At 41.6% G+C, this 27,500-nt stretch overlaps 1 protein-coding gene across 9 annotated transcripts in view; it reads left to right on the top strand.

Annotated features, from left to right (window-relative positions):
- map4k4 (mitogen-activated protein kinase kinase kinase kinase 4) overlaps nt 1-27,271 on the top strand; it is a 62,044-nt gene extending 34,773 nt beyond the window's left edge. Inside the window, exons 12-32 of one of the 9 annotated variants that reach the window (XM_053496041.1) lie at nt 899-1,109; nt 1,340-1,501; nt 3,192-3,278; nt 5,532-6,143; nt 6,831-6,986; nt 8,767-8,928; nt 9,153-9,259; nt 9,336-9,469; nt 11,126-11,220; nt 11,982-12,157; nt 12,247-12,361; nt 15,943-16,176; nt 17,913-18,024; nt 19,182-19,349; nt 19,559-19,702; nt 21,179-21,313; nt 22,646-22,746; nt 23,041-23,190; nt 23,294-23,453; nt 23,542-23,681; nt 24,651-27,271. In XM_053496041.1, coding sequence (XP_053352016.1) covers nt 899-1,109; nt 1,340-1,501; nt 3,192-3,278; nt 5,532-6,143; nt 6,831-6,986; nt 8,767-8,928; nt 9,153-9,259; nt 9,336-9,469; nt 11,126-11,220; nt 11,982-12,157; nt 12,247-12,361; nt 15,943-16,176; nt 17,913-18,024; nt 19,182-19,349; nt 19,559-19,702; nt 21,179-21,313; nt 22,646-22,746; nt 23,041-23,190; nt 23,294-23,453; nt 23,542-23,681; nt 24,651-24,734 — 3,445 coding nt within the window. In that variant the 3' untranslated portion in view covers nt 24,735-27,271. Of the gene's footprint in view, nt 1-898; nt 1,110-1,339; nt 1,502-3,191; nt 3,279-5,531; nt 6,144-6,830; nt 6,996-8,766; nt 8,929-9,152; nt 9,260-9,335; nt 9,470-11,125; nt 11,251-11,981; nt 12,158-12,246; nt 12,362-15,942; nt 16,177-17,912; nt 18,025-19,181; nt 19,350-19,558; nt 19,703-21,178; nt 21,314-22,645; nt 22,747-23,040; nt 23,191-23,293; nt 23,454-23,541; nt 23,682-24,650 lie in introns of all 9 variants that reach the window. The other 8 variants (XM_053496039.1, XM_053496048.1, XM_053496043.1 and 5 more) reach the window with 8 other exon arrangements.
- Nucleotides 27,272-27,500: the final 229 nt, after the last annotated feature.

Genomic DNA, 27,500 nt, shown 5'->3' with positions numbered 1-27,500 from the left:
AATGTATTTGTTTTCCAAAATAAAACACATTTTTATGAAATTTACAAACAATTTTATCCGTTTCACAAACAGTTAAAGTTTGTCTGAGTTCTGAGTGTAATGAGCGGCCAGCACAGTCTCCGGATCTGAATCCTACTGAGCTGTTGTGGGAGGAGCCGGACGGTATGGTACGGAGGAAGACTCTATTAAGACAATCTTGTAAGAGACGCTACAGGAAGCACAGGGTGAAATCTCATCAGATTATCTTTTAAAAAGCTAGAATTCTGATGGTCTGCCAGGCTGTAATTGTTGCAAAGGGTGTTTTTTTGTTTTGTTTTTTTTCCCCATGAAGGTTACGTTTGAAGAACACATTCATTATTTCCATCAAAATCATTATTTCTAACTCTAACAATGGCAGCATGTCTCGTTCTTTTGCTATTTTCTCTATTCAGATTAATTTTGTGTGTTTCTCCTTGGAAAACAATAAAATTTACTCTAAGTGATCTAAAACTTTTGAGCGGTAGCGGTACTCTGCTGGTGTGAAGGGGAACCTGTCTGCTACTAGCTAATCGATTGTGGAAAGATCGTTTATGAAGTATGGGAAAATATACTCGAGCATCCCGGCAAAGTATAGTGTGTCTGTGTGTGTTTGTGGGGAAACATTGAATTACTGTGCGAGTGTGAAACTTGCGTATACAGATGAGGTGGGAGCTGAACAGAGTTCAGAGAAGTAACGGCTAACTCCCACTAGCGCTGTTAGCGGGTAATCAGGGCCTCATCATGTGCTTAGTCACACTTTAGTCAACTTTAAAGCTCAGAATTAAATCTTCATCTGTCTGTCACTGAGCCGGGCTTTGCCTTCTGTTTAGGACAGTTTTGTCCCTGTAGGCTGACGTGTCTCTCTCCCTCTTCACCACAGCTCTATCGTGAACGTGCCAGGCGAGTCGACCCTGCGGCGGGACTTCATCCGTCTGCAGCAGGAGAACAAGGAGCGCTCGGAGGCTCTGAGGAGGCAGCAGCTCCTGCAGGAACAGCAGCTCCGTGAGCAGGAGGAGTACAAACGCCAACTACTCGCTGAGCGCCAGAAACGTATCGAGCAGCAGAAGGAGCAGCGCAGGAGGCTTGAGGAGGTACGGAGGAGTGTGTGTGTGTGGTCATGTTCCCATGGTGTTTGTTAGAACCTGTGCTCTTTGGGGTATAATGTGAAAGTGTAGCAAATCCAGAGGCAGGAAAGGCAGGCAGCTGCTTAAGACCCACGGGCCAGTAGGGGTGCGGCCGAGGGCTGACCGAGTTAATTATGCCCAGGGCCCCTAGGGAGTGTTTTTGTCTCACTTTGTCTCCCTCTGCTGGCGCCCTACAGCAACAGCGGCGCGAGCGGGAGATGAGGAGGCAGCAGGAGAGAGAGCAGCGGAGACGCGAGCAAGAAGAGAAGAGACGTCTAGAGGAGATAGAGCGCAGACGTAAGGAGGAGGAGGAGCGCAGGAGAGCAGAGGAGGAGAAGAGGAGAGCAGACCGTGAACAGGTGAAGGTTCTACTTCAACAATAGTTAACATGAACTCATGACCCTGACACGAGCACATGATCGTACCGACCCTGAAGCTTTTGGTGACAAAAAACAAAAGAAAAGATTAGAGCAGCGACAACGAAGAGTCACACACATACTGTGGGTGTTGTTTCTTGATCACCTGATCGTTATTCTCCGTTGTCGTGACATGCCATGAGCTTTTATACATATTTAATACTGGTTTTAAGTCTAGGAATAATAGAAAAGCTGAAATTAGAAGCCAATCCACAGAATTATTGCTCAGATCAGACATACAAAAGGCACTGCGTGCAGGGATCGTTCATCATTACTCTCTTGGTGCTGATGATGGGGGAATAATGATGTGAAAAATGAAGCTATGATTGGATCCACTGGTGCGAGGTATTGGAACGTGTGCCTGATCCCTCTCACCAGTTCAGTGGAGTTGAGTTCAGGGGTTCTGTGCAGGAAACTCGAGTGATTACACTTTTGCAATCTTTTACACAGGTTCGCATGGGGATTTATTTTACATGTTATATATTACATATTACAAATATTACATTTCATACATACAGCCCTATCTGCAGTTTTTCTCTTCCTGTACACTGCATTATTGTGATGTGTAGTGATGTGACCCGGCACCTAAAATACTCCAGTGAAACCTCTGGTCTTCATGGAAGATGGACAAAAAGGTGCAGAGGAAAAAAAAAGGAAATGGTATACAACCCCACGAAATCACAGACATGTACGGGCTGGAGATCAAAGACAACCTCCGCAATTATTACAAATCACACGAATAGGACATTTCTGGAGCGGGCTGGGTGCATTGTCCTGCTGGAGCAGGTTTGTAGTCCCAGTGTAGTGAAATTGCATTACATTACAGCATATAGAGACATTTCAGACGTGCATTAGACTTCCTGACACCAGGTTAATGACATGGAGGACGGCAGACGTACCCTTTCTCATTGGTTCATTACATAAAGCGGAACTTTTAGTCCAAGAACGTCCGTTCGTGTCCTGTTTTGTCCAGCAGCTCTCTGCTCTGAGCTCTTCTCCTTTTAATGCCAGTAAGAGGAAACACTCCATATACTTTATTTTGAGTTCATTATTTACGCCACATGCTTCACATGTACACATTGTGCTCTGTAAGCATTTCTCAGCCTCTTCTTCCCGTTTTTGCAGATCCTGCGTAGAATATGCCTGTTAAAGTCGTGCCAAGATTTAGTCATCATCTCATACAGCACGAGAAGTCATGATCTTAAAACACCAACGTAATCTCACTCGGAGAAGAGTATACCTCAGTGGATTAAAAAAAAAAAAAAAGATGCAAAAAATATAAACTAAAATATAAAAAATGTTTCCATCTGAAAACTGGTCTGTCTTGTACTATATTTCTTTTTTTTTTTTTATACAGCCATGCATTTATTCTCCTGTAATGTTATTTATTTATTCATTTTTAAGTTATATATGGAAATACTAAATCATTTAGTACATAATTATACAGACATTATAAACATGTATAACAAAATTGGTACAGCACAAAATATGGTGCCTAAGACTTTTGCACAGTAGTGTATATATGTACAGTAAGTGATGAGTTAAGTGGGGAGTGATTTCATCACTCAGATCATTTGTGAAGACAGAGTTGACCTGCGAGTGCTGAGGTGATGGTGGTGTGTTTGTTTAACAGGAGTACATCAGGAGGCAGCTTGAAGAGGAGCAAAGACATCTGGAAATCCTACAGCAGCAGCTTCTGCATGAACAGGCCATGCTACTGGTGAGCACGTGTCCCTTCGCCTCCTCATCTCTCTTCAGAAAGCTCACTTTTATTACTGTTCGAAAAGGGGCAATGAAGCAGGAGTTATAACATATAAAATACTTAGGAAGTCGCTGTTTCAGGAGCGTCAAATTACTGACCTGCGTCAGGCAAAGAGCCTGGAATAAAATGACTGGAAGTGGGTTAACATTATTACGACCTGGAGGTGTAGTGCTGAACCATCAACATCGTGGAAGAAATATGACTGGTAATTAATAACCCGTGAAGATGTACAGTGTAGATGTGTTCTGGAGACAGACAGACATCATATTTTTCCTTTCTGAAGAAAAGTTTATGGAGTGTCATTTTACATTTAGACATATTTGTATTTATACACACAATGTTTGGCCAAAAAAAAAGTCACACACTAATATTTAATTGAACCGACTGTTGCTTCTATCGTTTTGATAGGTTCATTCAAATTTACAGCATTTATTTCAGTCCAAAGTCTCATTAGTTTCTTTCCGAGATCTTGTGTTGATGATGAGAGAGTCGGATCGCTGTGTAAAGCCTTCTCCAGCACATCCCAAAGATTCTTAAAGGGTTTAAGGTTTGGTTGTGGCCGATCCGTGTGTGAACGATGTCTCATGCTAGTGTGAACAACTCTGTCGCAGTTAAAGCCTGATGAATCCTGACATCGTCATCTTAGAATATGACCATCAGGGAAGAGAAAAATACATATACTGTAGATGTGATAACCTGGTCATTCAGTACATTCAGGTTGTCAGCTGACTTCATTTTATTGCCACATAAGGCTGCGTACTGATCAACCCCAGATCATAACACTTGTACAGTGGTCACTTTGCATGATGGGAGCATCGCTTCATGTGCTTCCCTTCTCACCCTGGCACGCCCATCACTCTGGAATAAGCTCAGTCTGGACTCATCAGGTCACATGACCTTTTTTCATCACTCCAAAGTCCAGTCTTTATGCTCCCTAACAAACCAAAGCATGTTTTCAGATTATCCTTACTATTAAGTAAGCAGATAATCCATGCGTCTTGTTTTACGCACTGTGTGTGTGTCAGGAGTTTAGGTGGAGGGAGCTGGAGGAGCAGAGACAGGCAGATTATCCTTACTATTAAACATTGCCATGAGTTTTACTATTGTTTTTTTTTGTTTTTTTATCGAGTTCACCAAAGGTTTAAGTGATTTCCAGTCACGATTCAAATAATAATAATAATAATAATAATAAATCTGATCACATTTCTTCCTCAAGGATGATGGTTCACCACTAGCCCTTTATGTAGCTTTGTTCTGCAAAAAAAATAAAAAATCTATTGTAAAGTTTTATCCTTTAGAACCGACATGTTTCTAGCTGAGCGCTGGCTGTTGGTGTCTCTACATTTAGGTCGATCTGTGTAAAAGGGTGTGAAAGACATCTAGAAATTATTAGAATAAATCTAAAGTAGTTTAACCCTTTAAATCCAGGATGTCTTTTTTCAAAAAGAACATTTTGTCTTTTAGCTGTTTTTTTGTTTAAAATACAATTTGGCTTGAAGTCTAAATGTAAAAAAACACAAAACTAAGTGAGGAGCAGTGTGTGGTGTAAACCTGCGTTTCGGACGTTCCCCATGTGGCTCATTTAGCTGCCTCTTGTATCATTCCCCACTCTGGTCATCTCACCTTTTACACTGAATCGTCCACTTTTGGTTGTGTTGGGTTTATTTACATTTTTTATCGGCACTTAATATACCCAAACTGCACTGATTCTGTCTCAGCAAATTAAACCGAACCATGAGAGAACACCCAAGCAGACCTGAGGGATGTGTGTGGGACGTGTCCGTCTGTGCGTCTGTCCGAGGTTCTCTTTAGCACAACAGTTCCAGCTGATGAAATGATACAAATCCAAGCAGCTTCAGCGTTAAAAGATTTTCCTTCTTTCTAATTTGAATTCCACGTTATTAACAAGAACGACTAGACATACTGTTGACGTTAATTCTAACTTTCGTTCTGTTAATCTTTTTTTTTTTATTATTCCTGTAAAGCACTTCACCTTAGAGATGCGCGAATTCTTAACATCAAAGATTTCTCACGGGGGAAAAAAAATCTAATCTTAAAATCAAAGAATTCTAATCAACAAGACTAAACGCTTTTCTGTCGTTAACATTATTATCCTTTCTGTGAATTAACCCACCGTACAGACGTCAAGTTAAAAACCTCTGCAGCAGATAATCCATGCGTCTTGTTTTACGCACTGTGTGTGTGTGTCAGGAGTTTAAGTGGAGGGAGCTGGAGGAGCAGAGACAGGCTGAGAGACTGCAGAGAAAGTTACAGCAGGAGCAGGCCTACCTACTCTCCCTGCAACAGGCTAAAAACCTCCAACAGCAGCCTCAAGCTCCGCCCCCTGCCGCAGACAAAAACCGAAACCCCACGCAGCCCCCGTCCTCGGCTCAAAGGAGCAAAATCCCCCAGCAGCAGCAGCCTCTATCTGAAAAGAGCAGGAAAGTTCCGGTGGAGCAGGACAAGAGCAAGAACCCCCCGCCACTGACGAACCAGGAGAAGTCCAGAATCCCGCAGTTGCAGCAGTCAGCTGTCGAAAGGACCAAAACCCCACCGCCAGCGCCAACGTCGTCCTCGTCCTCACAGGACAGGAGCAGGATTCCTCAACCGCAGGAAAAAAAACAAATCCCTCAGCCTCAACAGGTTCCCAAAGAGAAAGAGAAGGATCTTCTTGCTCCTCAAGACCAAACGCGGAGGAGCTCCATTCCTCAGACCGCCCCCATCCCCCACGCCCAGGACCAGAACCAGAACCAGGGCCAGGCCACTCACACTCTTCCGTCTCAGTCCCAGTGCCCCGCCCCTGACTCAGAGCCAGTCAGAGAGGTGATGCCTTAAAACCTCTTGCACTAATAATCTCCGTCTTTGTTCGGACAGTAACCCCGCCCACCTCTCCGTGTAGAGAAGGGTATTAACCGCCACTGCTGCCTCACGCTTGCTCACCTGCACTAATAACTCCAGGCCTCCACCTGTTTATCTTTCTGCTTGTATTAATAAACTAGCGATGCTTTGCCTTATCGAACGATGTACACAGAGTAGCCGTGTGAAGAAAAAGCTCCCAGTCTTTCCTGCTGCTGTCGTGGTGTTTGTACTCTGACGCCGTTCTTCAAGCACATGGTTCTGCTCGAGATTTCATCTAATCACATACTGTAGTGTTAGTAGAGAAAAAATAAATAAATCTATTTGTCATTCTTTTTCCTTATGCATTTTCTTTTGGCTTAAATACTGTTTTATAAATAGTTTGGCTGATTTTTCTTTTATCTTGCTTTTTTTTTTGCAGAATTTTCATTTTTTTTACTTTCTCTCTCTTCTGATCTGCTTTCGCACGAGTGCATTTTGAAATCTGTTACTCACCTTTAACTTGGGTACTGTTTTGTGCCTGAGACAAATAACTTCATACAGGTTTCTCACTTGTTCTCAGTGTTCTGGTCGTGTCCTCTCTTTGGTGTTTTTCTGCGCTGTATCCTCTATTCGTGGTTAACGTTGTGTGTTTCGTTGCTGTTGGGTTTGCAGGCGGATGAGCGGCACCGCAGGAATGTTCAAGGCTCTCCACAGGCCGCAGGGGTGCCGAAGCAGCCTCCCGCCGTTCCTCCTCGCGCCGAAACCTATTCCAACGGTAGCGCCCCCGAGTCGGCTCAGCCTGCCCTGCACCGCCCCATGGAACCTCAGGTAACCACGGTAACGCCTCACCCTGAGATGTTGGACAACAGGTCCCTATACACGCTGTGGTGTTTCTCTGCTGTGGTCAGTATTTATTAATGTTTTTGTAGATCTTTGAGGAAAATTAAATCCTCCAAAACAGGGTGGAAATTTTTTTAAAGGATTTATCAAATAACCATGAGCTTTAGGGGGGAAAAATCACCAGGTGTTTACCCTGTATTGATGACATCTACCAGAGGAACCCTTTATTATTTTTTTCCATTTAGATCTGTCCTTTCTCTTTCCTCATTCTTTCTCTAGCTCTGTGTTTCATCCTGAGGGACGGGGTTTCTTCATTTTTTTCCCATTCTTGAGGTTGAAATACTCCAGCGTCTGTCCTGTGAACCTTCCCGTCCTCTAGCTATGTGATTATAACAGATGGGAGTTTCAGCATGTTTCCTTGCGCTGAGGAAATGGTGTGAAATTATTTGTAAGCTCCCTTATAAGATTATGAAAGATGATTAGTTTTCCTCTTCTCTCCCCTTTTAAGACCTTCATAGTTGTAAAAATCTGTTAATAAATCTTTAATAATCAGGTTTAAAAAAAAAAGTATAAATCTTCATCTAATTTTTTTTTTTTAAATAAGGCAGAACAAAGAGTAGTTGTGTGAGAATAAGGGGGTGGGAGGGGGGTTTCCTGTGGAGAACTCACTTTTATTGTGTTGCTCCACTCTTCTGTGAATTTGTTAAGACCTGAGTCAGTTGTGTGTGTGTGTGTGTGTGTGTGTGTGTGTGTGTGTGTGTGTGTACACGATGCCCTACGACCTTTAACGTTCGGGTGTGAAGGGCATGTTGTGGAATAAGTGATGCACAAGTAACCTTGAATGTCGTGTTTTAGGAACAATGGTCTGTCTGTTCTTTTTTTTAAGTTCAGGGAAATGTGTTGAAATTGTCGCCTTGCAATCACGCTAGAGGTGTGAAAAGACGCTGGAGTATTTCATTATATAGTCTTCTCCTTTCTCTGCTCCACTCATTCTCTAATTTCTCCCACATCATACTAACATGTCTAATCTTTTTACAGCTACACTTCCTGCTAACACTCACTAACCCCCTTTCTCTGGTAGTGCTCGTGCTCTACCGCTCCATTCTCAGTACTGTTCACTGAGACCTACTTTGCTCTCTTTCTTGCTCTCTCTTTAGTCAGGTAGTTTAGATGTAGTACATAGGGGTTTGTAAGCTCTCTTTCTCTTTGCTTTGCTCTCCTCTGGTGTCCTCACTCTCTCTCACTCTCTCAGAAGTGTTACTCACTTTTCTTTTCTTTTCTTGGTCAGCTTTATCTCTTCCAAATCTCTTGGTGTTAGAAGGTGAACAAACAGTCCTCTATGGCTCATTTTGGGTGACCCAGTTTACTTAAAACAGAAATAAAGCGACTGTGCTGCGGTTTACACAGCCAGTGTGGCGTTCCCAATCATCTGATCCCAGTTACCTTCCCAGAGCTCATCATTCGCTCCTTAACTTCCTCGCGTGCCAGCCCATTTTCTCTAATCATTCATGCTTTTATTTTTGTTGTGGTTTCTAATGTTCCCCTCAATTTAACTGATTTCTCATTTGTGTGTTTTGTGTGTGTTGGCATTTATGTTAAAAAAAATTTAAACAAGCTGTTTGTTTGCTTTTTTTTTTTTTTTTTTTTGGTCATAACTTTCATCTGTCATAACTGTTTTCCTCATCCTCCCCACCAAACCCTTTCTTTTCCCCCTTATGTGTCCCCACCCCACTTCATCGCTTCGTGCCGCTCCGTCTCCGGGAAAAAGGTGCAGTGGTCCCAGGTGGCCGCTCTAAAGAGCAGCTCGGGCGCTCCTAACTCCCACTCGCTCTCATTCAGCGAGTCCGCTCCCTCGCTCGCTCATGTCCGAGCCCACCAGCACCCGGCCTGCCCCGAGCCGCCGCCCCGCTCGCACGAAGAGCCTCCCCGGGTAAGCACAGGCCCAGACCGCTCACTCTCTCACTCTGAAGTTTGTCAGATTTCGCAGCTCTCTGTTTATCCTGGTGGGCATTTCTGAGTGTGTACGTACTGTAGTAACCTGAGGGGACACTAGTGAGTAGTGTGTGTATTTCACATCAGTCCAAAACGCTCTTACACACTATACACACACACTGTCTGTCCATCAACGAGTGTCCCTGCATGTCTCCCTGGAAGGTTCCGGTAAGAACAACCTCCAGGTCACCAGTACTCTCTCGCCGTGACGTCCCTCAGCCAGGTGGCGCGCCTCAGAGCAACCTGCCGCCTCAGAAGAACCTTGCCAGGTGAGTGAGCGTGGTGTGTGTGTGTGTGTGTGTGGGGTTGTGTAGCGATCACACACACACGTACCTGTCTCCATAGTACCGCAGATCCACGATTGCTCTGGGAGCGTGTAGAGAGGATGGCACCCAGGCCCAGCAGCAGCAGCTCATCAGGGTCCAGTTCCACATCCAGCAACTCCAACACCGGGTCAGGAGAAAGATTCAGACCACGAAGTGAGTACACACACACACTCTAACATAGAGATCAAAAGATGAATGAGATGATGGGTCAGAATTTTAGCTTTTATTTCCGTTTTTTTTTTCCTTTTAGATGTTTTAAACATTTTCTGTTTCAGGTAATCAAAAATATTGGAACAGGTGTTTCTTTTGACTGATTAAACCATTATTCGCTCTAAAGGCATTACTACAGGTCTGAGCTGAGGTTTTTCCCTTTGAAGATTACATTTGTTGTTAAAAAAGATAAACCAGCGTGTAGATCAGAGAGACATCTGTGTAAGAATAGCAAGTTAATTTAAAACTGAAAAAAAAGAGGAGAAACTACATCAGAGCCATTACACAGGCATTAGGCACAGCCAGTACAACAACGTGGAATGTCCTGAGAAAAGAAGGAAAAACAAAGCCACTGGTGTACGAACAACCAGACACGGAGCAGACTGAGAACACGAGAGATGATGATGAACATTTGTAAGAGCAGTGAAGAAAAACCTTAAGACAGTAGTGAGTGATACGTTCCACTGAGATAGTTGGTGATATCACAATCCACAGTTTGAGAAGATTGAGAAGAAATATAGAAGTCATACCACATGGTAAAAGCAACTCGTCAACTGTAAGAATTAGATAACTATTGAATCCCTACTGAAGAGACAGAAAGGTAAAAGTGTGGAGAAATTAATGATCTCGTCATTATGCGAAACGCAGAAGCATGGCTGAAGCCTGGAGTAAGGGCTTAGGTTTGTCTGGTTGCTTCTCATACAGCCTCGCTGATCTTTACTGATGATGGAACTCATGATGAGTTCAGACGTCTACAGAAACATTTTGTCTAACAAATTACTGAGAAATGCATCCACTCTAATTCATCTTACAGTAAAACAAACAACCAAACCACAGTGCCAACAACAACAGAGGGGGAAACGTGGAAGGTTTATCAACTGGACAAGTCAATCATCAGACCTTAATTAGCTTCACACCTCACAAGACATCACGAGAAGCACCAACTAAAATGTGTGCGCGGGCGGGTACAAGCCTGGAAAAGCAGTTTAGTCGGTCCGTCTTGGGCTTGATGCAGTTATAAAACCAAATATTAGAGATAATTTACTCAGCCTTTGGACTGTCTGTTCTAATACTTTTGCTTATTGAAAGATCAAGTGGTGTTTGATCAGAGATGTCATGTTCTAAATCGGGTCTTACATTTTTATACATTTAGATGTAAATTGGCGATTTCACGGCTGAAATCATGATCTCTCATTCAGAAACGTTCAGAGACTGTGCATATCTGTTCCTTAAATACATCGACCAGCCACGACACTTACACCACCACCACCATGGGAAGTGAATAGCGCTGGGTATCAGTTATATATCAGTAACCTGGTGATAGGATCATGAGTCCCCATGTCTCTACCATGTCTGTGGAGATTAGAGACCAGCACATGATCCTAATCTGATTACACCCCCGTGTGAATGCTCTGGACTAACAAGTCTGATCCACGATGGTTTTAATGTTATGGCTGATCGGTGTATACTGAGTCTTCAGAAACACTAAAATAGGGTTAAATCTAATATATTTGGGATTGATATTTTATTCAGAAATATGTTCTGTGAGGAGCTGATCAGTGATGTGTCCACTCTTCACACTTCTGTCTTCTTCTGCAGCCTCTTCTAAGTCTGAGGGCTCTCAACAGAGGCAGGAGCACCCGGCCAAAAAAGCAGAGGAGAAAAAGGACGTAGCTCGGCCCGGGCGTCCGGTGGTGAGAGCTGTAGAGCACACAAGTGTGCATGTGTGTAATTTAGCAGAGAGTGGTGTGTGTGAGTGTGTGTGATTGTTTGTTTGTTTTGAGAATTCCATGTGTATTGATCGCAGGCTGGTTTGTAATCTGGTTTAAGTTTTGGAATATCTTGGCGTTTTTTTTTTTTTTCCATGACTCTGCTGTGGACTCTGGGGTCATTCTGGGGTCATCCTCAGGCTGATGTGGTAAGCATGAGCGGGTCACGTCTTGAACCTTGAACAAGCGGCTTGCATCCAATTAACTGACGTACTAATGGCTCGTCTTCTGCTTAAAATCTATGTTCTCTCTCTCTCTGTCAGTCTGTCTCGGGTTGGCGTTGTTGAGTCGACATTACGTAACCTTATTAACACTTTTCTGATTGTGTTTGTACAGGCTCACTAACAGGTGAACTGCGTGGCCTTACTGGAGACTGTCAATCATCTGCTATGATTGTTTCTTTGATTATTTTGCTCGTCTCTGATTTTCTGTTGGCGTCTAATGACTTTTTACAATCATGTTGCATTTGAGTTGTGCCACAAACTAAACTCTTAACCTTGAATGCTAACTAACAAATAAAGAGAAGGTGGGAGAGAAGAGAGAGAGAGCAAAGACAAAAAGAGCAGCTCAATATTAACGATGTCATAATGCAGGATAATATATTAAAAGACTTGTGAGAGAGCAACGAGAGAGAGCTTGAAAGTGAAAGGTGTGTCCGTGTTTAACTGGCGGCTGTTCGCCCGTAGGATCTGACGGCTCTGGCCAAAGAGCTGCGTGCCGTGGAGGACGTGAGGCCACCGCACAAGGTCACCGATTACTCTTCCTCCAGTGATGATTCAGGAACAACTGACGACGAAGATGATGAAGAGGTGGATCAGGAGGGAGGAGAGTCCACCTCGGGCCCAGAGGACTCGCGTGGAGGGTGGGAACTCCAGAGTCATAATGCTGTTTCATTCATTATAGCGGCTATAACTATATTGTCATTAACGGCGTTGATTATTCGTCCGATAGATCTTCCAGACTGAGCAACGGTGAGACGGAGTCCGTGAAGACCTTGGTCGTCCATGAAGACGGTGACGATGCTTCCTCCACCCCGTGCAAAGACAGCACTCTTGTTGTGCGACAGGTGAGTCAGAATGTACCTGCATGGAGCTCGAGGAGTTATATGTAGTGGTGATGAGATCAGAGAGGTGTGTTCACACACGCTGACGTTTTTGGTAATTTAATTCTCGTTCAAAAAGACTTTTGGTTGGTAATTTTTATGTAAACGACTAGAAAAACAGAATTAATTAGATGTATTTATTGCCCATAAAATTACTTTCAAAGCTACCAATAACTTCACAGTCGAAAAACAAACTGTCCAAAAATAAATAAATGAAAATGTATAACTATGCAGAAAATGTAACATGAAAACATGCCCTTATATTATGAGATTTTAATATATTATATATTATATTAATAGTATTATTCAATTCATGTTCTTACTTTTATATTCTCTTGAATCTTTCCCTTGATCAATACCGAGTAGCAGCTAGCTAGCTTTTATTTCTAGCTTTTAAATGCTAATAAATGAGTTCATTTGGTAATTATTTCTAAGCAAGTGTATTTTGGATGGTATTAGAGGAAAGAAATATATTGATGGGGTCTCATTGCCATGGCGACCTGCCGTGCCTGTCCCGTTATCGGGGAAACAGTGCATACACAGTATCAGTCAGAAGGTTGGACACAATACTGGAGATTTTAAAACTGTGAAATAACACACATACAGCATTAGGTAATCAAGTAAAAACTACTACAGTCAGCTGTTATTTTAAGACATGAAGGTCTGTACAAGCTGTTCTCGAACAGGGTGCAAAACCCACCATCAAGCACTGTGATGAAACAGACTTCAGAGTTACCAGCCATAGAAATCACAGATTAACAAACAGCGCCTCAGATTAGAGCAGTTATAAAGGATTTACAGAGCAGAAGTAGCAGATAGATCTCAATATCAACTGTTCTAAGGAGGTTATTGTGTATTTTGGAGAAACGACCTTCAGTGTTGATTTACAGTGTAGAGAGAAATAAAAATCAGGAAAGAACATGGAGTTAGACGACGTGTCTAAACTTTTGACTAGTCGTGTATATGATTTGTATGTACACTGTGCGTCACTATAAACATAAACCACAGAGAGCTCTCACAGTGTTGAGTTCACTGTAAACTGTATCCCACTGCTTTTGACACCTGCCATTTTCATTATGTTGTTTTCTTTGTTTTTTTTTTTGTTATTGTTAAGTTATATTTTTCATAATCCAGTTTTTCTCCTCAGACATTCTTCCAATTAGTTTTTGGCTGCTCTGCCCAGCTTTTGGTACATGTGTATATACAGTATGCAGACACCGATCGGCCAGAATATTATGACCATATTGAGTACGTCCCCATTTTGCTACCAAAACAGTGCTGCAGTGTACAGTTGTGGCCAAAAGTTTTGAGAATTACATAAATATTGGAAATTGGAAAAGTTGCTGCTTAAGTTTTTATAATAGCAATTTGCATATACTTCAGAATTTTATGAAGAGTGATCAGATGAATTGCATAGTCCTTCTTTGCCATGAAAATTAACTTAACTAAATTAACCCAAAAAAACCTTTCCACTGCATTTCATTGCTGTCATTAAAGGACCTGCAGAGATCATTTCAGTAATCGTCTTGTTAACTCAGGTGAGAATGTTGACGAGCACAAGGCTGGAGATCATTATGTCATACTGATTGGGTTAGAATGGCAGACTTGACATGTTAAAAGGAGGGTGATATTGTGGCTACTAAGATTGTACCTAAATCAACAATTTATAGGAACATCAAGAACTTCAAGGAAAGAGGTTCAATTCTTGTTAAGAAGGCTTCAGGGCGTCCAAGAAAGTCCAACAAGTGCCAGGATCATCTCCTAAAGAGGATTCAGCTGCGGGATCGGAGTGCCACCAGTGCAGAGCTTGCTCAGGAATGGCAGCAGGCAGGTGTGAGCGCATCTGCACGCACAGTGAGGCCAAGACTTTTGGAAGCTGACCTGGTGTCAAGAAAGGCAGCAAAGAAGCCACTTCTCTCCAAAAAAAAAACACCAGGGACAGATTGATCTTCTGCAGAAAGTATGGTGAATGGACTGCTGAGGACTGGGGCAAAGTCATATTCTCCGATGAAGCATCTTCATTGTTTGGGACATCTGGAAAAAGGCTTGTTCTGGGTCATGCCAACAGTAAAGCATCCTGAGACCATTCATGTGTGGGGTTGCTTCTCATCCAAGGGAGTGGGCTCACTCACAATTTTGCCCAAAAACACAGCCATGAATAAAGAATGGTACCAAAACACCCTCCAACAGCAACTTCTTCCAACAATCCAACAACAGTTTGGTAAAGAACAATGCATTTTCCAGCATGATGGAGCACCATGCCATAAAGCACAAGTGATAACTAAGTGGCTCGGGGACCAAAACGTTGAAATTTTGGGTCCATGGCCTGGAAACTCCCCAGATCTTAATCCCATTGAGAACTTGTGGTCAATCCTCAAGAAGCAGGTGGACAAACACCTACTTCTGACAAACTCCAAGAAGTGATTATGAAAGAATGGGTTGCTATCAGTCAGGATTTGGCCCAGAAGTTGATTGAGAGCCCAGTCGAATTGCAGAGGTCCTGAAAAAGAAGGGCCAACACTGCAAATATTGACACTTTGCATAAATGTCACGTAATTGTCGATAAAAGCCTTTGAAACGTATGAAGTGCTTGTAATTATATTTCAGTACATCACAGAAACAACTGAAACAAAGATCTAAAAGCAGTTTAGCAGCAAACTTTGTAAAAACTAATATTTGTGTAATTCCCAAAACTTTTGGCCACGACTGTACATCCTCTCTTCTATCAGGAGATCAGACTCCACGGGCCGGTCTCGTGAGTGTGCACCTTGACAATGGTGATGTCTAGACGACTGGCTCAGATCAACTCCATAACTGCAGCTCTTGTGGGATGTTTTAGTCTGCAGTGGTCAGGACGTACCAAAAGTGATCCAAGGAAGGAAAACCCGACCCGTGTGTGTGTCTGATCCAGTAAAGAGCAACAGTACTGGAACTCATATTGTTGAAAAGGTTAACGTTGGTTTTTGTAAAAAGGGAGTCCGAACACGCAGTGCATTTGGGTGACAAAAGGAGAACGTACTCAATATGAGGAGGATGGTCATAATGTTATGGCTGATCGGTGTGTGTGTGTATGTGTATACACAATATAAATAAAAGATGCACTGTTTATTAAATTCTGGGCTGATTCCAGTGTTTGCTTACAGCTTTATATCATGTGAGTCGTAACAATAAACACTTAGAAATGTATAAATATTTAACGTACATACTGTACATGTAACGATTATGTATCTTGTAGCGAATAATGCTCCAGGATGTTAACAAGAATATCGAGCGATATACTGATGTACAGACGATAAATCAGTGCATCCCTAATATGTGTTTACTGTTTATTATCCATGCTCGCTCTTAAATTTTTTAAATAGCATTCGCTTTATACTAGATAATTACTTGTTTGTTTGTTTGAAGCATTCTTGGTTTTTCTCTAAAGATTGTGCGATTCGCTAAATGTGATGAGGCCCATTTTTAGAAGTTTTTCTACCTGATTGTGCGCTGGCTCCTCCCAGTGCCCAGACCGCCACACCCAAACCGCCTCTTCTCAATTCCAGAGCGCAGGTGATGTTAAAAAGTGCGCGGTGCCCGCGCCGGCCTCGAGCTCGAGCGACCGGAGCGATCGGAACGGCTATCCGGGCCGAATTCACCTCTTGCCCGACCTGCTCCAGCAGAGTCATCCCTCACCCCCTTCTTCCTGCCCTTCCACCCCGTCTTCCACATCCTCATGCCTCAGCAGTCCTGCCCTGTCCCCTCTTGCCACCCCGGACAGACTGCCCTGTTCTCTTGAGGTACGTCAGCGCGCCTGTCTGTCCTGGCTGATTAACACCTCTCGGATAACCTCTACCTTATAACCGTGATTAACTGTGAGGAGCCTGTAGTGTAGTTCTCTCTTCCTCATCTGCTTCCTCTCTGATGTGATGGACATCAGTCTCGATCTTGGCTTCATACTAAACTCTGACCGTAGAGCTCCTAACACCACCTTCTCTAAGAAAATGTCCTGCACGGCTGTCTGAGACGTCCTTTATGACATAAAGGGTTGTTTAACAATCCACATCTATCTCACACACGCGCACACACAGCTCTAATGCGCAACACCTGCTGTATTCTCTTCAACTAGTTTTAGTTAGTTTATGTTTTTAACACATTTGAGTTTTTCATATTTTCTGCTTCTCTGCTTTCTCACGTTGTGTTTGTCTTCTGCATGTCAAGTTTTCTTCTTTAATCACCTTAAAACCTACTTGACTTGTTTTTTTGTGTGTGTGATTTGGGTTATTTGGTGTTACAGAACATGAACGTTAACTCAATTGAGGTATAATCCTCTATAGAACACAAGATGTCTCTGGATTAATTTAGTTGTAAAACTGAAAGATTTCATTACAAACCTTAAATGTGTGTTAATGTACTACACCTGTGTGAGACCAGCGCCTTTACTGCAGCATCGTAACTATATTTGATTCATATTTGTGAGATCACACAATTAATGATTTGCACTATTCCGTATAATTAGTTCTTTTGCTCAGATTTCGGTGATAGTTCTTGCTCAAGTTTTTTTTTTTCTCTCTTTAGCACATTTTGGCCAAAAGAGGCAGAGTATAACTTCTGCACTCACAGCACCGAGTAGAACGAAGTCTACTGAATTCTTGTAGAATCTAGACCTGATGATGATAATAACAGCACAGGCAGTGGTCAAGTACAAAAAATAAATAAATAAATAAAGCAGAAACCAAAATGACAATTTAGGAAACACAAGGAGAATTCAGACAAACCGGAAAAAGTAGGTATATTTTGCTAGTTTTACTGCTGATTGGATGAGACACCTGTCACTCAAAATATACAGGAAGTACTGCAGCCTCATGAAGATTTAAATGCGGTGAGATTGCAGGCCAATCACCTGATTAGATACTGTGCAAAGCAGATAAAGGAAATTAAACTTGTGTCGTCAGGATGACATTTCATTACAGCTGTGCTTGAGCATAGGCGCACTGATGAGGAAAGAACCAGAACCTTGAATCAGAACCAGAACAGACTTTGACCCTGTATGTAAATACAATAGAGATTCCTTTGATTAGTCAGCTCTAAGGCATCAAAGCCTGTAGCTGCTTTCATTTTTACATTTCATCAGAGTTGGTCATTGACATCATCACATGTCTAGAATGTCGCACACTTAAAAACACTGCAGAGAAAACCTCGTCTGAATGGTGACCAGTTTCCATATGGTGTAGTAATACTGAAGGTTAACGGCCACTCATCATGTCTAAGAAAGACACGCTCACTGTGGACGGGTCACATGTTCATCTCCTTCTGTGGTCACGAGCTGTTGAGCTGAGAGCTCCGTGTGGTGTTCATGTTGTCCAGTGTGTGCACAGGAGGGGAAGTATGAATATGTACGAGAGCTGTATTTACAGAGAATATAGTGTGTGTGTGTGTGTACAATCCCTAAAAGGAGATGTGAACTGGAGGTTTAGTTCTGTCCTGAATACAGAAGGTGTTTTACTGTCTGTTGTTTCTTTTGAATCATGTGCAGTCTCAGTCTGCTACGATGCAGAAACACAAGTCTTCGTCCTCCTTCACTCCGTTCATCGACCCGCGTCTGCTCCAGATCTCTCCATCCACCGGGAGCGCTCTCAACAACGTGGGTGAGTTGAGTCACCGTGACACTCGCGTGTCTTACTGAGGAGGAGGAGGATGTGCAGGATGAAAATATAAACAAAGCTAAGTTAATAAAATAAATGCTTAAAATAAAATATCTATGATTTGATAAACAAATAAAATGTGTAGCATTTGTTTAAATGTGGGCAGAATAGATAGATTTATTTAGTAAAACCCCCAGAGGACATAGAGTGTTCCTTAGGACATACAGTGGTGTGAAAAAGTGAAACTTTAATGTTTCAGATCATCAACCAGTTTAAATATTAGTCAAAGATAACACAAGTAAACATCATGCAGTTTTTAGATGAGGTTTTTATTATTAAGGGGAAAATTAAATTCAAAACTACATAGCCCTGTGTGAAGAAGTGTTTGCCCCAAAATAATTGAGATCTATCAGTCTGGACAAGGTTATAAAGCCACTTCTAACTACCTCTGTAGTTATTAAACTTTACACACAAGGGCATGAAATCACAGACAACAATATAGGCACCCCCTGGACTCCTGTGGTGTGTGTGGTTCTCCCTGCTGTATAAAGAGACATATTTGGTAATTATGAGAGTGAATAATTGTATTATTGTGAGAAAAATATAACGTTATAATGAGAAATATAAAGATAAATATAAAAATAAGTATAAAGCATGCAAATAATAATCTTTAATAGGGAGTAAATAGTACAATGTAAATCATTTTCTACATTCTCAAAACAGCACAAATTCTGGCAAACAAATGTGAATATAATTTGAAATGTAATATACGATCAAAAAACTGAACATGAAGAAACTCCTGTGACTCAAGTCTGATACGGATTTGGGCAAAATCAGTGCTTATTTTCTTATACCATTAAAACCTATCACAAGATTTTTTTATTTTTTTTATTTTAACATCAGTTGAACTGTCGTCACTATCAGTTGCCCTGAAATGCAGGAAACAGAACAAACACATTAATATAAACATTTAAAAACCTTCTCAATATTTCTTCATTAGAACTACATGATTAAGATGTACAGTATGTGGTCATGCTGTTACTCCAGTCTGTTTTTTCCCCCCATCACTGGTTGTGGATGTGTATTTATTTAATGGTCCCTTTGATGTGTCTAATGTTTAACATGCGCTGTATTCGGCTGCATGTGACCTTTGACCTCAGGTTACGCGAACGACGCAAGGCTGCAGGAGGCGCTGAGGCAGGACGCGTCCCGCAAGGGCTCTGTGGTGAACGTGAACCCGGTGAACACTCGTCCCCAGAGTGACACGCCCGAGATCCGCAAGTACAAGAAGCGCTTCAACTCTGAGATCCTGTGTGCCGCTCTGTGGGGTGAGTGTCACGTACACACACACACACACACACACACACACACACAATAAAACTACTGGTTATATCTAATTTGTGTGTTTCTGTAGGTATGTACTGTATTCAAACACCAACCAGCAGCTGTACTTATCCTGGGGTTTAATTTGTGATGATCTGACTGCAAACTTTTATTTTATTTCTTTGAATTCAGAGTGCTTGTTTTTCTCTGCCAGGTGTGAATCTTCTGGTGGGGACGGAGAGCGGTCTGATGCTGCTGGATCGTAGCGGTCAGGGGAAGGTCTATCCCCTCATTAACCGCAGACGCTTTCAGCAAATGGACGTCCTGGAGGGTTTAAACGTGCTGGTGACCATATCAGGTACACTGTCTGGATAAAATGAAAGAAAACAGAATTAAGGGGCTTTTTTTCCCCATCTTGTAACCGTACACGATATTGTGTGCCTTACGGGGAAACATGTCATTTATCAGTATTTTTGTGCAATCTCAGAATCTGTACGTGAATGCCAGTATATAATTACACTTTATGTTTCCGTTTTTGGGGGGATTTTGGTTAGAGTTTACTCTGTACCAGTTTTTGTGGTCATGAGGACGAGTTGCTAAAGCACATTACAGCTTCCCAACTTCTAAGGAAATTGAGTAAACCTCGTCACAACCATGCACTGTGCAGTTCATACACGCACGCTGATGATTCCATTACATAAGCCACAAAGTGCTGATTAGAAGCAGTCATCCCATAATTCCTTCTTTAGAAAGGAAAACAAAATAAATTTAGGCGTTAGAAACAACCTCCAAAAGTTTTTCTATACTAAAAAAGCGGGGGGGGGGACACCTTCAGCGTGTGAAGCGGTCGGCTTTAGGGTTTTAAATAACGTTAATGTCATTTTATTTATACATCACTTTTAACAAGTATCATAATGCAAATATAAGTCCAGATTTAGGTTTAGATTCCTGTTAGTCAAGCCAGTGATAGTGGGGGGGAAAACTCCCGGGTTTTTTTATTTTTACTTTCCCCCATGAGGAAGAGGAACCAGAGAGGAGATGAACCACAGGGGAAAGAAAACTCGCCGTCGTTGCTAGATAGTAAGATCACTGAGCTGGCACTAAGTGAGCACTGACCGCAGCACTGACTATTTTCAGATATTGAATCTTAATTTAAGGCTTTCCCCGCAGCAGTCCTCCGCAGCAGCCAGTCATTCTCAGGTGGAGGAGACACCAAGCAGAAGTAGAGCATCAGTGTGGGCGTGGCAGGTCCTGAAAGAGTCAGGGTCACAGTCTGAGAGAGAGAAAGAGAGAATGGGGTTGTGAACAAGTATACAGTTGTGTTTAAGAGGATGTACTTGGTGACATGGTTACAGTTAAACCTTGAATTGCGAGCGTAATTCGTTCCAGAAACCTGCTTGTAATCCAAAGAATCAAAAAAAGAAATTAATTCCCCATAAGAAATAATAGAAACTTAGGCGATTCGTCTCACAGCTCAAAAATATTCAGTTTCTAATAACATTTGCTTTTGCCTCCTTTTGAGGATTTCGCAGAAATGTGACGATACGTCATCGTTAAACAGATTCGTCTCTCGCACTGCTACAGACTTTGAAACTTTTTTTCTTTTCTTTCTTCTCGGAGGCCGTTGTTTTAGTACAGCTACTAAAAAACAGTCACTACTCTAGACACAAAATAAAGACATGCTTTATGCACACACACACACACACACACACACACACACGGTCACAATGGAGAAAATGCTCGCTTCAGATTTCAGTCCGCGTCTCAGCCCTCATAAATCACTGTACATCATCTTAGTGCTGCGTTTTACTGACTCGTGTCTCGTCCTCCTCAGGGAAAAAGAATAAGTTGCGGGTGTACTACTTGTCCTGGCTGAGGAACAAGATTCTCCACAATGACCCTGAGGTGGAGAAGAAGCAGGGATGGACCACCGTAGGAGATCTGGAGGGGTGTGTCCATTACAAAGTCGGTACGTCCCCTTTTTCTCAGTTCCGTGCACCCTGAGGCAGCTGAACAAGATTTTAAAGTAGAGCAAAAAACTGATTTTTATTATTAATACTACTATTTGAATTATTGTCCTGAAGTATTTTAATAACACATTAAACCAAGACTGTAACTGTAATCTGTATGCAGCAGATAAAGGGTCTGACATGTACTGTAGGTCTGTGCTTTTGTTTAATTGATTTTATTTTTCTCACAACCATTAGAAGTTTTTCTACAAACATCATTGACTGTTAATTAAAATATATACACACAGATAATGCAAATTAGTAAAAATGCTTAAGGCTCTTGTTTTTCTGCAGCAAATCCTGCAGCAAATCAATAAGGCAAATAATCAATACAGCAGCTCAATAATGAGAGACCAAAAGTCCAAACTGAGATACAACCCACACACTACAGGCGACCCCCACGAAATTCACAGTGTTTATGTTCCTAGAGCACAAGCAAATTCTGAGAACGTTGGGGGAAAAAAAAGCCTATTTTTATAGTTATCTTATAGTATAGTTATAGTTTTTATATATTTATACATAACCTTAAATATGCTTTCAAAACACTTTATAATTTTATTTCAAACTCAGCTAAATACATTACCCCTAAAGGAATGTAATGGTGAACCCGTGTACTGTACAGTACTGTACTGCTGTGTCTCCCTCAACTAAAATGTAAAATACTGATGTCATCCTTCTGGAAAGTCATTAAGATGAAGATGGAGGGTCACAAACCATCAAGTAAAGCTGAGCTGTTTGCTTTTTTGCAAAAACAGTGGTGTAAAGTAACAGCAATGTGAAAAACTGGTGAAGAGCCAAAAGACATAAAAGCTGTAATTTTTATTCCACCAAATACTGATTTATTAATGTTATTTAGCCAAAGCATTAACACAGTTTGTTTAGAAAATTATTTTAATTGGTTTAATGTGTTGTGAAGTAATTTCCTGTTAAAAAATCAAACAAAACTGTTTTTTACCAACACATGCTCCTGTAATAAAAAAAATACATAAGAAACTGATTATGCTACAGTGGTCACTTTTTTTTCCCCAGAGCTGTATGTTACGAAATAAGTAAATTATATTGTGCTTAATAGTTTGGCGATAAAATGCATGAGAAAGTACGAAAAAAAGCCATTAAAAAAAAATTTTTGGTTTCCACAAACAATTATTAGTCAGGTTCTGAAAAAACATTTGCGAAACCACATTAAGCAAAGCTTTAGTACATGTTATAGTCACATGAATGTGACTATATGTATGTGTCTATGTAAATGACGTGCTACAGGGTTATGTCACACTTTCACATTTCATTTTCAGTAAAATATGAGAGGATCAAGTTCCTGGTCCTTGCACTGAAGAACTCTGTGGAGGTGTACGCCTGGGCTCCCAAGCCCTACCACAAGTTTATGGCTTTCAAGGTCAGTAGAATTTATTTCACCCTGAAGTGAAATTTTATTATTACATTTTTCCTGAGAACAAGCTTTTAAAATGTTTTATAATATAAAAGTAAAGAGGATTTACGTGTTGTAGTTACAAGAGTCGTTACATTCCCACGATACTATAGATTCTTGTTCCTGCTTGTTCTAGTCCGAGTTGTACTTTAGTGTCTGCTGGACTCTCCTGGGGACGTCCCCTTCAACCCAGCGTGCACAAATAAAACCCGAATAAACACGCCTGACCGAGTTCATAATTAAACCCCCTGTTTGTTTCAGTCGTTTGGTGACCTGGTGCACAAGCCCCTCCTGGTGGACCTGACTGTAGAGGAGGGTCAGAGGTTAAAGGTCATCTACGGGTCCTGCTCAGGGTTCCATGCTGTAGACGTGGACTCAGGAGCAGTGTACGACATCTACCTGCCCACTCACGTACGTTCTAGAACAGAAACAACAATAAACATTCATAGAATTATCTCTGTACGTGTGTTAAACATAACATCTGTGATCTCTCAATCTCTCGCCTGGTGTTTAGATCCAGACCAGTATTCAGTCACACGCCATCATCATCCTGCCGAACACGGACGGCATCGAGCTGCTCGTGTGTTACGAGGACGAGGGTGTGTATGTCAACACCTACGGCCGCATCACCAAGGACGTGGTGCTGCAGTGGGGAGAGATGCCCACCTCTGTGGGTGAGTAACACACACACACACACACACACACACACACACACACAGCAGGACATTTATCCATTTATTCATTTATTTATTTTTTGTTTAGCATACATTCGCTCCAACCAGATCATGGGCTGGGGCGAGAAGGCCATCGAGATTCGCTCTGTAGAGACCGGACACCTGGACGGAGTGTTCATGCATAAGAGAGCTCAGAGGCTCAAGTTCCTGTGTGAGCGCAACGACAAGGTGACATTCATCTGTCCTCTCTCTCAAACACTCACACACACACAGACTTCTAACATTACAACATCAATAATAATTACTCTCTACCTGTTAACGAATTAATACGCTTATTATTATTATTGTTGTTGTCACAGTGGTACGTCAGCATACACATTTAATTTGCAAATAAGATCAATCAAAAATGTATAAAAGAGATGTAAATGAAGTAAAATAATAAACGAGATTAAAATAAACATTAAATCTCAGTTAACCTTAAATTATGATTTCTCTTGCCACCTGTTGCTTTAAAAAACAAACTGTTATGGTGCTGTTTTGACTAAATCATGCACAAAATGCAAAAAAAAACAAAACTTTGCTTTACTTAACTTTCTACTGACACAAAAATTTTGGATCAGCTACCAGAAATACGCGCACCCGTTCAGCTTGGTCGCTTGTATGCAGAAAGTGGACCGTGTGCCAAGGCAAAATTTAGTTTTTGTAATGTTAGTTCACAGTGTGTAGCACTGTATTATTATTATTATTATTATTATTATTATATTATCTGTAAAGCTTTCACACTGGATGAAACGGCCCATTCGCTCATTTTTGGTTAGATTTTCTGCAAACAAAACACAGTTTAAAATCTCGTATCTCGTAATAATGACGTCAGCTGTACAGTTAATCGCTGCAAAATCAAGCCCTGTCCTCTGTAAATGAATGGAGTTAAGAGACAGAGTATCGACAAAAAATTACATCCGCCTTTACACTGCTGCCACCACGTGCGTCTGGAATGCTCTGGAGAGGAAATGGAAGTTAGAGATGTTTGGAGCGTTTATACCAAACCGTGTTTTTCATCAAAATCCACTTAAAAACTGTGACAGTGACCGCACACACACACACACACATATCAGACTTCACACACAGCCAGTTTAACGCTCCATCTCGATCTCAGAGTGAAGAACAGCTCTAATTCCTCTGTTTGTTTCTCATCAGGTTTTCTTCGCGTCCGTGCGCTCTGGAGGTTCCAGCCAGGTCTACTTTATGACACTCGGACGCACGTCCTTACTCAGCTGGTAAACACCGACACTCCGCCTGGAATGACGACGACTCCCTTTCGAGATGACGACAGCGTCGAGAATAAAACACGTCCAACCACCTACAGTCCAAACCAGAGATTCTCAGTGTGATGAGCAGAAACCACGTCACGTTCAACGACTTTCACTTGCTGTCACAAACCAGACTGAGGCGCTGTATAGAAAATTTTAATTTAGACGAAGAGAGGGGAAAAAAATAAAATAAAAAATGAAGTGTGTAAGAGAGGGAAGGTCTGAGGCGAGTCAGGTCTGGTCTTACAGTATTACTGCTAGCCGTGTAAATGTTCTCTTTCTGTAGAAATCCCTGATTCACCAAGTGGTGTAGTGTGTGTGGGGGGAGGGGGAGGGGGGGTCAGAGGTTCAGGACGGAAGGTGAAATTCAGAGACGGAGAGAGAGAGTGTGTGTGTGTGTGTGTGTGTGTAGTAGGTCCCGGGAAAGTGAAGTAAACTTAGGTTATGAACAGGTGTGTGTGTGTGAATCGTCTAGACAGAAGGTGGACAATAAAATAATATTTTAAGGCTGTTATTATGATTAATATTATAAGTATCATTATTATTATTATTATTATTATTATTATTATTCACTATAAATACATGGATTCTCGTAATCTTCTACCTGTGATTTTAAGGACTCGCACGTTCTCACCGTTCCCAGTAATATATATATATATATATATAAAAAGACATAGATATTTTTCATTTCACTGAGCTCCTAATTTTTCTAAAAGGCAGAGAGAGTAACAAGCATGGACTTTTTTTGAGTGTGTATATGCATTAGCAAGACCCCGCCTCTTTCTTCTCACCGTTGGATCTCTCTCTCTCTCTCTCTCTCTCTCTCACTCTCTCTCACTCGCTCGTCTCTAGTTTTATCGAGCGTATCTGAAATGATGTGAAAACAAGATATGAAATAAAAAGGAAGTTGAGACGCGGGAGTTCAGTGCTGTGTGTGTGTGTGAGAGAAAGAGCTTGTCCTCAGAGCAGGTAAACTAAAGTGTTCAGACGCCCCTGGGTTTTAAACTCCGGCGATGCCGAACACGTCGTCGTCTGAGGTTCGTTAGATAGATGTCCACATGTTTTTTTTGTTTGTTTTTTTCCCCCTAAATACAACTTTAGATTTTTCCAGATATTTCCGACGCACTAAGTGGGAATGTAGTGTGAAATACTGTTCTTGTGCTTAAAAGTTGAAAGGCATGACTCCACGCTGGTTTATTTCCTTCCTTCCTTTTTACGGTGTTTAACAGAGTAACAATAACAATCTGAGCCTGTCTGAGTCTGTCGTGTGTGACTTTGGAGTCGTTTCGCGGTAGTTTGTGTTCAGCATCACGTCTTCACCGTGCAAAGAGCGTTCAGTTTCAGTGAAACCAGACCACCGTAAGGGTACCATAACTCCTCCCCCTTCTCCTCGTGACGTACGTTTAGCATGATCGGTGTGATTCCACCCCCTGTGTGTGTATGTATCTGGGGTCCTGTCAGGTGACCTGCCGCTTATGGTTTTTTAACGTTTCTTTAGAGCGTCTCTCACTCACACACTCTCACACACACACACACACACTCACACCCACACACGGTGTCCTATGTTACTGAAGTCCTCTCAGCTGTACCACTGAGGAGAGCAATAGCAATCTCACAACACATACATTAAGTTTAACCTGCTTCTTGAGGCTTCGTTTGTTCTTTAAGACAAATGAATTAATCTGATCCTATAGCTCGGAATGTGTGTGTGTGTGTCAACATGCGCTGTATGGGTCTGTCATAAACATTTTCTCACATGTACCTCGTAATTTTGCTTCAGTTTTACAGTTATCCTTCTAATCACACACACACATTGTTCACCATCATACACTTTGGTTAGGTGCTTTTTATTTAATAGTTTGTATAATTTTATTTAATGCTAATAAGTATTAATTATTGTTGCGGTTGTTTTCCACGCGTGAAGCTTAGCTGTGGCTCGGCTCGTGGCGTTTGCGCTAGAAGCATCCAGAGACTCCAGAGACACGATGGAGAAACTTAAGACCTGATGTAGGAGACGAAACGCAGTCTTTTTTTCTGTTTTCTTTTTTTTAAAGCTTCGAGTGCTCCAGTTCTAGACCTAGTGAAGCTTTAACTCTAGACGTTTTCTCTCTAACTGTATGATTTTTGCGTCTCTGCAGCCGTGAAGCGATCCTAGTGCAGTGGTAATATACAGTAGTGCTCACTTATTATACTGTTCACCTGTGAGGAAAAATGTTTACAGAGGCAAACACTAATGTTCATTTTATTTATGTTTTCTCTTACAGAACTCCTAGCTTGTTTTTTTGTATTGTACTTTTTGTTTTTTCTTTCCTCAGTTGTTTAAGGCTAATAACTCAGACAGATTATGAATACTGACGTTTCAGAAACGTTCCCGACTGATTTGGATGTCTGTGTTTCAGTCGTGGCACTGTATCGTTCGTCCTCTCTGTGTGTGGCAGGAACTCCTGTATTTTTCTGATGGTCCTTTGTTTTTTCTTTGAAAATAAACTCCTAAGATAATTTAAGCAATCTTCTGTGTGTCTCTTTATTCTCTAACAGTGTTGTTTTGTGGTTTAATAGTAAAATAAATAAAAGTCAGTATTTTAAAGCTTCTGCAACGTGTAATTGATAAGACTTGACTAAGACCAAAAATGTGTTAATGTTCCATCTAAACTCAGATCCTGCATTCTTACATCTCTCACCTGAGGACCCTTTGAGAAAGTGTATATATTCGTAGCCATTCAGAATGAGAGACCGG

This window comes from Clarias gariepinus, chromosome 5 (assembly GCF_024256425.1).
Source record: "Clarias gariepinus isolate MV-2021 ecotype Netherlands chromosome 5, CGAR_prim_01v2, whole genome shotgun sequence".
Classification (NCBI taxonomy): domain Eukaryota; kingdom Metazoa; phylum Chordata; class Actinopteri; order Siluriformes; family Clariidae; genus Clarias; species Clarias gariepinus.
The sequence above is the reverse complement of the archived record's forward strand: the minus strand, read 5'-3'. Positions and strand labels throughout refer to the sequence as shown.